At 58.2% G+C, this 10,232-nt stretch overlaps 1 protein-coding gene across 1 annotated transcript in view; it reads left to right on the forward strand.

Annotated features, from left to right (window-relative positions):
• The first annotated feature begins 764 nt into the window (after positions 1-764).
• EPN3 (epsin 3) overlaps positions 765-10,232 on the forward strand; it is an 11,186-nt gene continuing 1,718 nt past the window's right edge. Inside the window, exons 1-10 of the mRNA XM_011960020.1 lie at positions 765-1,058; positions 4,714-5,414; positions 6,372-6,490; positions 7,172-7,252; positions 7,484-7,612; positions 8,542-8,629; positions 9,093-9,362; positions 9,536-9,640; positions 9,771-10,001; positions 10,143-10,228. Of these exons, the coding sequence (XP_011815410.1) occupies positions 4,853-5,414; positions 6,372-6,490; positions 7,172-7,252; positions 7,484-7,612; positions 8,542-8,629; positions 9,093-9,362; positions 9,536-9,640; positions 9,771-10,001; positions 10,143-10,228 (1,671 nt within the window). The 5' untranslated portion in view covers positions 765-1,058; positions 4,714-4,852. The remainder of the gene's footprint in view (positions 1,059-4,713; positions 5,415-6,371; positions 6,491-7,171; positions 7,253-7,483; positions 7,613-8,541; positions 8,630-9,092; positions 9,363-9,535; positions 9,641-9,770; positions 10,002-10,142; positions 10,229-10,232) is intronic.

The following is a 10,232-nucleotide window of genomic DNA, read 5'->3' on the forward strand; positions in this document are numbered from 1 at the left end:
GGGCCCCAACTCAGTCCCTGCAGATCATGCTCACCACACTTCTTCAGCTCTAGAGGCCACATCACCTTGTTATTTCGGGGTCTAGTCTTCCTCATCCCCTCCTCATCTCAAACTATCTGGCCTTGAGCCATCTTTCTGCCTTAAAAACAGCTGCTGATCTTCATGCTACCTCCCTTGCTCAGGGGAACATGAAACATGGCTCTCAGAAAGGTACTGTCAGCTCAGACTCATGCCCATCATTGTCTTCTGTCATCATAACCATTTGGGGCTGGGTTCCCCATGTGAACAGCACTCCAGGCTCCCAGAGTTTGAAGAACAACTTTGGTTTTTGGGTGGGTGGGCGTCCTTAAGTGGGCCTCAGGGATCCTCCAGTTGAGATGCAGAAGGAGGATGGAGAGCAGGATCTGACTCCATGTGGGAAAGGCAGGGAGGGGGCTGTGCTGGAGTCCTGATGCCCTCCTCCCCTAGAAGGCAGGGGCTCCACCAAAAAGCCAGCCCCAGGGAATGGCCCTGCCCTCTCCTTTAACGTCCTCCTGGCCCAGAGGAGGAAGGGGAGTGGTGTGGTGGGGGTGTTGAAGACCCCCTCCTTTCCTGTTGAAGAGGCAGGGGAAGGGTTAACTCAAAGCAGAGGGGTCGCCAGCACTGGCTCCAGATTTGCACTTCCTGGGGGCGGCCAACAGGCAGGTCCCCCACCTCTCAATGCACCACCTGCTTGGCCAGCAGGAAGGGGTTAACCTGCCCTGCGCTTCCTCCTGTGTCCTGTTACTGCTGAGGCAGACCTGCCGGGCCAGCTGAGCAACTTTCCTCGGAGTGCTGCCTGGCGCTGGCTAGGAGGCAAACACATGCGGGAAGAGCTGCTACCCATTCCAGGGACCCTGCCGCTGCCCCTCTGAGGGGTCTGCGCCTCCTGGGAGCAGGTGGGTCTCTGGGACGAGGGTCCATGGTGGATGGCTCTGGAGACGCTCCCGAGGCTGTGCCGTTACTCTGCTGCACAGGTTGGAGGGTCACCGCAGAGGCTACTCGGGCCGGGGCTGGGGCCGAGGGAGCCCACACTGGAGGTAAGCTTCCTCCCTGGCCCCCTCCCTGGCAGTGGCGGCATGGAAGGTGGGAGTTGGTGGGGAGCAAAGAGTGGGCTTGGGGCTTAGTCTCTTTTCCAGGTGCAAGGGAGAAGGCTGAGCTGTAGAGGACCTAAAGGCTTCCTTCCTGCCACCCCTCCCTCCCTGCATGCAGCCCCCAGAAAGGGACTCAGGGCCCCCTCCCCGTCCATCCTGGGACTTAGCATCTTTGGTGGCATTCCCCACAGACTCCTTCTGCACATCTCTGCTGTTTCCTCTTCCTCAGCCCCTCTTGCACACCTCTAGCCTCAGGGCAGCCCCCCTCCCCCATCTCCGGTGCTCCCAGGAGGCAGCTGTTACAGTGGCCAGAAGCTTAGAGCTCAAGCTCACCCCCATTCCTACAGCATCAAGAAGGGCACTGTCATTCCCTGCTCAGGCTGGACCTGATTTGGAGGCAGGGGCTGGAGCCCACCTTAGCAGAGGATGGGAACGGGGTGTGGGCTGGGCTGGTGGGTGCACAGACTTTGCGCAAACTCATGCACGTGTGACTGGACAGATTTGGGTTCTTTCCGTTTCTCTGAAGCCCTTGCTGGGGACGAGCGATCTGCGTTTTTCGGTCCTGACTTTTGGGAAGCTCTCCAGATCCCCCCATCCTGCAGGCCCTGAGAAGAGCAGCCCCTCCCTACTGCGCAGTTCTCCTTGGGACCCTGTATGTAGGCAAGAGCTGATACTCCGTGGCCCATCCCACCGCCTGCTGGCCATGCTCCCATCCCCTCAGCCGCCTCCTTCCTCTGTCCTCTCCCTCATCTCTGAATTCTCAGGCCCTGCCCTCTCTGTGCCCTTCTCTCCACCTGACAGGGTCCGGCTCAAGGTCACTGCAGTAATTCCATCTCCAGCTGCCCAGGGCTGCTGCTGCTACCGCCACTGCCTTATCAGCCGCTGGGTTTCTGTTTCACTCCCTTTTATTTCTGGGCATATTGTGTTCGATAAAACCCTTTGCTTGTAACACTGCTGGCAGCGCTCCCAGCTGCTCCCTCCCGCGTTCCTTCCTTTCCTCCTCCCCTCTCTGTGCTCTGGCAGCCTCACCGTGTTCCCTCAAACTCCAGAGAAGGAATATCAAGGTGCCTCCCCATGTTTCTGACCCCACACTTCCCCCCAGCCCCTGCAGGGGTGTGCAGAGAATGCCCACCTTCTGTGAGAAAGGTCCAGGCAGGGCCGCTGGGCCCACACCGAGAGTCCCCTCCCAGAGGCTGGTGCCCCTACCCGGGCCGGGCCGGAGGGCCAGGGCAGCCAGGTCCAGGTAGGGCTCTGGTGGAGTCACAGTGCTCAACTGGTTCTGCTACTTCCAGTGGCCAGCCGGTAGGGGTGTGCACTGGGCGGGCTTTGGTGCACATTATTTCCCATCTTGACTCTGCCACCCCTAGCCACGGGATGGGGAGGTGAAGGCAGGTCTGAGTCACTAGCAAGGAGGAGGGCAGGAGTTAAACAAGTTGTGGCCGTGGCATCCCCACAGAAGGCCCATCACCCGCTGGAAGGAAAGACAGACGGGAGACAAAAGGTAGGCTGCGCCGTGGGCCAGGCACTCTCCACCTCGTCTGCTCCCACGGGATCCTATTCTCTGGGCCCCAAACAAAACCTGCCAAGGCGTGTTTTCAAAGCGTGGGGCCGCTTTGAACTGAGCCCAGCACTGGCGGGGCTGGGGTGGAAGGAACATGGTATCGGCTGGGGGAAGGTCTCCTTCAGATTCCTATTTCTGGCAGCCTGGGGACCAGCTGGGGCATGGGCTGGGATGGAGGGTGGAGCCGAGAGTTGTTCGGTGGGTGGGGGAGAGTTCACAGGGGAAGTGGAAGCTCTGCAGGCCCAGCCAGTGTGTGTGTGCATGCACAGCCCAGCGCTAGTGTGGGAGGAATGGCGATGGTCAGGGAATTCCTCTTTTGATTTCTGAAAGGGCCTTGGGAGGACCTCGGGCCTGGGGTTGTATTCAGCAAACAGCCTGGACCTGCAGCTATTAGGGGCGAATCGGGCTGGCCTGGCTCTTCTCCCTGCTGGGGTAGCAGAGGTCCACCATGTGTCCAGGGCTTTGGGGCTTTGGAGCTTTGGAGAACCCAGACTGTTCCTACTTTCAGGGAGCTTCCATTCTAGCTGAGAAGGTGGGACTGAGACAGTAAAGCAATCCGATGAATTAATGACTAAGCTGGATAACACTGGCAATAAGGATTGGATTAGTCTTCTGGAGGCCTAGATGTTAGTCGAGGCTCTGCCACTTACGTGCCATACGACACGGGCAGGTCTCATCCCTTCTCTGGCCTCAACAATTTCATGTGTAAGTGGGGGGCGGCAGTGGTGGTGGCAGGCAGGAGTGTTGGCAGTGGCCAGATCTCTGAGGGGCAGCCTTCCTCAAATGATCCTTGCTCTCTTGCCTTCTGGCTCACTTCACAGCATTTCTTCTGAGCTGCCCTCCCCTGACTCGCTGGTTCACTCCTCCTTACTCTTCCCTTGGATCTTAGATCTCAGCTCTGCCACCACCTCCTCTAGGAAGTCTCCCCTGATTTTCCTGGCTTGGGTCTTCCTGGGCGGCTCTGCACTCCCACACTGGACTGTGATTTTCTGTACCCTCTCAACTGAACGTGGGTGGACCAAGGCGTGTGTTCTGTGCCTGGCATGATGCCTGGCTCAGAAAAGGCCTCCAGGAAATAGGTGTTGAATGCACCAAACTACAAAAATTAACAATATGAGAAAAGTGAGCTGAGGAGCTGGGAAGGACAGGTCTTAAGCTAGATCTCAGCAGAAACAGAGGCGGTGGCGCAGCAAAAGCAAGGCAAGCGAGCTTTCCTGGAATCCCATTAGCATTCCCCTATGAGGCCACGCACTCTTAGGTGGGGCTTCCTAGGGTCATCTTGGTCCCCCATGTAGCAGCTCTGTGATCTTGGACAAGTCACTTAATATTTTTTTTTGAGACGGAGTCTGGCTCTGTCTCCCAGGCTAGAGTGCAGTGGCCGGATCTCAGCTCACTGCAAGCTCCGCCTCCCAGGTTTACACCATTCTCCTGCCTCAGCCTCCGGAGTAGCTGGGACTACAGGCGCCCACCACCTCGCCCGGCTAGTTTTTTGTATTTTTAGTAGAGACGGGGTTTCACCGTGTTAGCCAGGATGATCTCGATCTCCTGACCTCGTGATCTGCCCGTCTCGGCCTCCCAAAGTGCTGGGATTACAGGCTTGAGCCACCGCGCCCGGCCAAGTCACTTAATATTACAGGGTCTCGCTCTGTTGCCCAGGTGGGAGTGCACTGGCACGATCATGGCTCACTGCAGCCTCCAACTCCTGGCCTCAAGTGATCCTCTTGCCTCGGCCTCCTGAAGTCCTGGAATTATAGGCATGACCCACTGTGCCAGGCCCATTTAATACTCTAAGCCCTACCTTTCCCACCTGCGGATGGAAACAACGATAATAGCATCTTTGTGGTGTGACTGTGAAGACAGATAGATGAGCATGCAAAGCTCCAAGTGCCTGCTGAATTATAAGTGAAAAAAGAACGTGCGCCGCTGAAGGCTATCCCTGGAGGCAGGGACACTCTGGCCAGGCCTCATTTAGTTGGTCAGTGGCTGAGTGACCTGTAAGGTAGGCCTTTGCCCCTGAATTCCTGGCCCTTTCTTCCTCAGCCTCATGTGGAACCCAAGGACGCAGCTGCTCTGCTGAGAACACAGCGGCCCATCCTTCGAGACCGTGACCTCACCACAGTGGCCCTCAGCCCTCCATCTCCAGTGGGGGCGAGGGCCACCCACCTCCAAGTCTCCAGCCATGACGACCTCCGCGCTCCGGCGCCAGGTGAAGAACATCGTGCACAACTATTCCGAGGCGGAAATCAAAGTGCGCGAGGCCACCAGCAATGACCCCTGGGGCCCCCCCAGTTCGCTCATGTCCGAGATCGCTGACCTGACCTTCAACACAGTGGCTTTCACCGAGGTCATGGGCATGGTGTGGCGGCGGCTCAATGACAGCGGCAAGAACTGGCGGCACGTGTACAAGGCTCTGACATTGCTGGACTACCTGCTCAAGACAGGCTCTGAGCGGGTGGCCCACCAGTGCCGCGAGAACCTCTACACCATCCAGACACTCAAGGACTTCCAGTACATTGACCGCGATGGCAAGGACCAGGGTGTCAACGTGCGCGAGAAGGTCAAGCAAGTGATGGCCCTGCTCAAGGATGAGGAGCGGCTGCGGCAGGAGCGAACCCATGCCCTCAAGACCAAGGAGCGCATGGCACTGGAGGGCATCGGCATTGGCAGTGGGCAGCTGGGCTTCAGCCGCCGCTACGGCGAGGACTACGGCCGCTCCCGGGGCTCCCCGTCCTCCTACAACTGTGAGTGAGCCCCGGTGTGTGGCTGGGATGGGGAGGTGGCCCGACTTCCAATCCTGGCTCTGCAATCCAAGCCATGGTTCATAATACCGACCTCTGAGGGGTGTTACGAGGATTCAGACATAAGGAATGTAACATGCAAGACACAACACCCAGCACATAGGTGCTCAACAAGTTACTCAGTTAATAATGTTCTTACAGATTCATCATCATTCGTTAGCTGCCCGATAGGATGGCGTGGTGGTGGAAGCATGGGTTTGGAGACAGATAACATTCTTTATTCTGCTTCCTCCAAGCTGTGTGACCTGGGCAACCACTTCTCTGAACCTCAGTTTCCTCATCTGTACAGTGGAGATAAGCTCACCTACCTCTATTGTTTGATTTGAGAATGAAATGAGACCAGGCTCAGGAATGTCCTCTATCCCGTGCCCAGACATATGACATTCCCCTCCATCCCCCCACCTGAAGGCAGCTGCCGGACAGTCCCTGACTGTCCTGCCCTGAGTCGTGGGGGCTTCCCCGATCTGAGGAATACTCTGAATGGCCCGCCTTCCATAAAGCCCTTGACAGTTTGCTGAGGGCTGTGAGGCTGTGACCTCATTGGACTAGAACCTCCTATCCTTGCACTTCCCTTGCCCCAAGCAGGACAGGGTCCATCTGGAAGTCCAAGAGCTGGAGTCAGGGTACCTGGGTTCAAGTTCTGCTTGAGGACCCTGGTCAGGTGCCCTAAGTGCTGCCTGTGCATCTGCTAAGGAGGGATTGGAGCCGTCCCACTGGGACAGGGTGGGATGGGGAACTTACAGAGAGTGCCCAGCACACTGCCTGGCCCACGGGGGCCTCCACGGCCTGTTGTTCCCCTCCTCTCAGTTCTCTTCTTTGAGCCTCAGCTTCCTGGCAGGCAGAGGGGTGTGGAAGCTAATGGGTAATCGTGTGGTCACAGAGACATGATGGTCGTTGCAGCCTCCTCTTCGTCACCCCGTTATACCTCCGACCTGGAGCAGGCCCGGCCTCAGACGTCAGGGGAAGAGGAACTGCAGCTGCAGCTGGCCCTAGCCATGAGCCGTGAGGAGGCAGAGAAGGTGAGGCCACGCAACCCCACTGTGGTGGGGAGGGGATGGGCTAGAGGGAGAATGCCTGGGAGCCCCTCAGCCTCGACTCAGGCTCTGTCATCCTAAGCCCCACTCCTGTGCCCAAGGACAGCACAAGACCCACTGTCTCTGTCAGTTTGTCGCAGGCAGGGACTGCCTCCGCACCTCCAGTCCTCTCCACCTGGCCTGGAAAGAGTAGCAATGTGTAATTAGGGGCACCTGATGTGTCTTGGGGGGCCTGCTACCACCTCATGGTGGAAGGGGTGAGTGAGCTCAGACATTGCTAGGAGACACTGGGATATGCTGCCCGCCCCTGCCCACCAGCTATCCTTTTGGGGAGACAAGGATGGGCCCCCAATATCATCAACTTTGCCTTTACTTCTGTGGATCCAGGAAGACCAGGCAGGAAGCAGCTGGGCCTCACACAGGAGGGCCTAGAGAACTCTCAGAGGATTCAGAAGCAAAATATCAGTCTTCCTGATCTTTAAACTGCATTTCAGATGCAGGCAGGGAGAAGGCCACACCCGCCCTGCTGACTGAGGGGCAAACGGCCCCTGCATACTGAGGCTGGGCATCTGTCTCTCCATCCCCATGACCCAGGCAGGGCTATACTGCCCTTCCGGTCCCAAGGTGGGAGTACAGGGCGAAGTTCACACCTCTCTTCCTCCGCAGCCTGTCCCCCCAGCCTCCCACAGGGATGAGGACCTGCAGCTGCAGCTGGCTCTGCGCCTGAGCCAGCAGGAGCACGAGAAGGTAGTGGGCTGAGCCCTCCCGGCCGCCGGTGCTGCTGCTGCTGCTGCTGCTGGTGGTGGAGGTGCTTCAGGGCACTAACAGTCTCCTCCTGCTGCACCCGGTGGCCCTGCCGCTCCTAACCTCTCAGCTGCCTCCCACCCTGCACTCTCTCGACTCCAGCCTCGAGTACACAGGTCCCCGGATTCCAGCCTGCGCTGCTCATGCTCCTGACTCTTTCTGTGCCTTCTGTAGGAGGTGAGATCCTGGCGGGGTGATAGCTCCCCCATGGCCAATGGTGCAGGGCCTGCCGTCCACCATCGGCGGGACAGAGAGACCGAGAGAGAAGAGAGAAAGGAGGAGGAGAAACTAAAAACCAGCCAGGTAGGGAATGGGCTGGGGTGCGTGGGATGGACAGGGCCTAAGACATGGACTGAGTATTTGTAAAGAGAGAGCAGAGCAGTGCTTGGCATATAGTAAGCACTGACATGTTTATTAGATGAAATAGGTGTGGGTATGTAGCAGCCCTAGTCCCACACTGCATGGGCTGATGACTGAGTTAACAGCAAAGTGGGATGCAAAGGGATCCTGATCGGAGACCCCTGGATTTGGGTTCTGAATTTGCTGCCACTTACTCTATGACGGGGCATGTCACTGTCATGGCCTCAGTTTCCCCTTCTGCACAGTGTGCTTATTGGATACTTCCAGCTCTGACATGTTAGGATTATATGATACTGTCGATCAAGACTAAGGTGGGCCCAGGGACATGGTGCTGAAAACACCACGGGCTCATGGACGTATTTTCTCCACATGGGGAGTGGGCAGCTGCTGAGTGCAAGGCTGCCCTCCAAAGCTGTCCATACCATGCCCGGGTGCTGTGGTCTCCTTTCCGCCCATGTTCACTGTGGCCAATTTCTCTTGGACACTGACCTAGGGAGGTAGGCTGGTTGAAAAACATCTGCCTTTGGCCTTCCTGCCCCTTTCTGCTGGCCTGGATTCTATCCCAGCTCTGTCTCTCCCTGGCTGTGTGACTTCAGGCAAACCCCTTCCAGCCTCTGTGTGCTGGCTGGCTCATCCATAAAATGGGTGCATCACCTGCCCTACCTACCTCACAGGGTTGTTACGAAAATCAGGTACTCTGTGGATGAAGGAACATTATAAACTGTAAAGCACTATGTCGAGGTGAGAGATCATGAATAGGTATCTGTGGAATGAATAAAGAGAATGAGCTGGCATTAGCCTGACAGGTCAGGGCCTGCCCTCCTTCCAGGCCCCACCCACTTCTGAGCCCCGGCTGCCTCTCCCCTCCACAGTCCTCCATCCTGGACTTGGCTGACATCTTCGTACCTGCCCTGGCCCCGCCCTCCACACACTGCTCTGCTGACCCATGGGACATCCCAGGTGGGCATGCAGGGCTGCAAGAGACTTCCAGGCTGGCCTGAATGCCCCCTCCTTCCCAACCACTTGCTGGGCCAAGCACCTCCCCGCAACATCTGAGTGTCACCGGGCAAGTCACTCACCACCTTGAGCGTCCGCCGCCGGTGGGACGGGCTTTCATAGTGAGGGCTATGGAGAATGTCTGAAGGGCCCAGCTCCTAGGAAACGCAGCAAATGTGCTCTCGCTGCACTCACTTGCTCAGCATGTCCCTGCCTAGGAAGGTGGCCTGAGTCACCCACACCTGCAGGTCCCAGTTCCTGGGGTCACTTGCCAAATACAGGCTGCAGCCTGCTGGGTGGTCCTGAGGCCACAGTCCATCTGTGACATGGATCCCCTGCCTCCCGATCTGGGCTGGGTAGCTGGGAAGCGCCCTGGGCGAGGGATAAAGGTGGGCCTGGGATCATGTCTATGCTGTTCCCATTTCAGGTTTTAGGCCGAACACAGAGGCCAGTGGCTCCTCCTGGGGGCCTTCTGCAGACCCCTGGTCTCCGATCCCCTCAGGAACTGTCCTGTCCCGAAGCCAGCCCTGGGATCTGACTCCCATGCTCTCCTCCTCTGAGCCCTGGGGCAGGACCCCAGTGCTGCCTGCTGGGCCCCCCACCACAGACCCCTGGGCACTGAACTCTCCCCACCACAAACTCCCCAGCACTGTGGCTGACCCTTGGGGAGCCTCCATTGAGACCTCCGACACACCTGGTAAGAAGAGGGCCAGAGCGTGTGAGTGAGGGGCTGGAGGACTTCCAGGCAGAGCCAAGGGGGCAGCAGATACTCTATGTGTTACGAGGGCAGCTTCTCTGGAAAGGGGTTAGACCAGCACCTGCCCTTTTTGCCAATCCATCTCCTCTCCCTCTCTCTTCCCCCAGCTGTAGGTGCTGCCTCGGCCTTTGACCCATTTGCCAAACCTCCGGAATCCACAGAGATCAAGGAGGGGCTGGAGCAGGCCCTGCCCTCTGGGAAGCCCAGTAGCCCTGCGGGTAAGCAGGGCAAGGGGATGGTGAGGCTCTGGGGAACAAGGGGCCCACCCCAAGCAGCCTCTGTCCTCTTCCTCCCACATCGGGCGCCAATCCCTCTCCCCACCAATGAGCTCTAGCATTTCTATTCCAGAGCTGGACCTGTTTGGCGATCCCAGCCCCAGTTCCAAGCAAAATGGCACGAAGGAGCCAGATGCCCTGGACCTGGGCATACTAGGGGAAGCACTAACCCAGCCAAGCAAAGAGGCCCGAGCTTGCCGGACTCCCGAGTCCTTCCTGGGCCCCTCGGCCTCTTCCTTGGTCAACCTTGACTCGTTGGTCAAGGCACCCCAGGCTGCAAAGACCCGGAACCCCTTTCTGACAGGTAAGACGTTCCTCAACCCAGGGGCTCCTGCTTTCAGAGCCTAGCCTCGTCCGGAGGAGCTCACTCTCCTCCCCAACTTCCAAGACCTCCCGGTGTAGGGCTCTGAATCCCGGGTCGCTCCAAGCCACTCTCGTTCTGCAGGTCTCAGCGCTCCGTCCCCCACCAACCCGTTCGGCGCGGGCGAGTCGGGCAGGCCAACGCTAAACCAGATGCGCAGCGGGTCGCCGGCGC

Source organism: Colobus angolensis, unplaced genomic scaffold (assembly GCF_000951035.1).
Source record: "Colobus angolensis palliatus isolate OR3802 unplaced genomic scaffold, Cang.pa_1.0 Scaffold50, whole genome shotgun sequence".
Lineage (NCBI taxonomy): Eukaryota > Metazoa > Chordata > Mammalia > Primates > Cercopithecidae > Colobus > Colobus angolensis.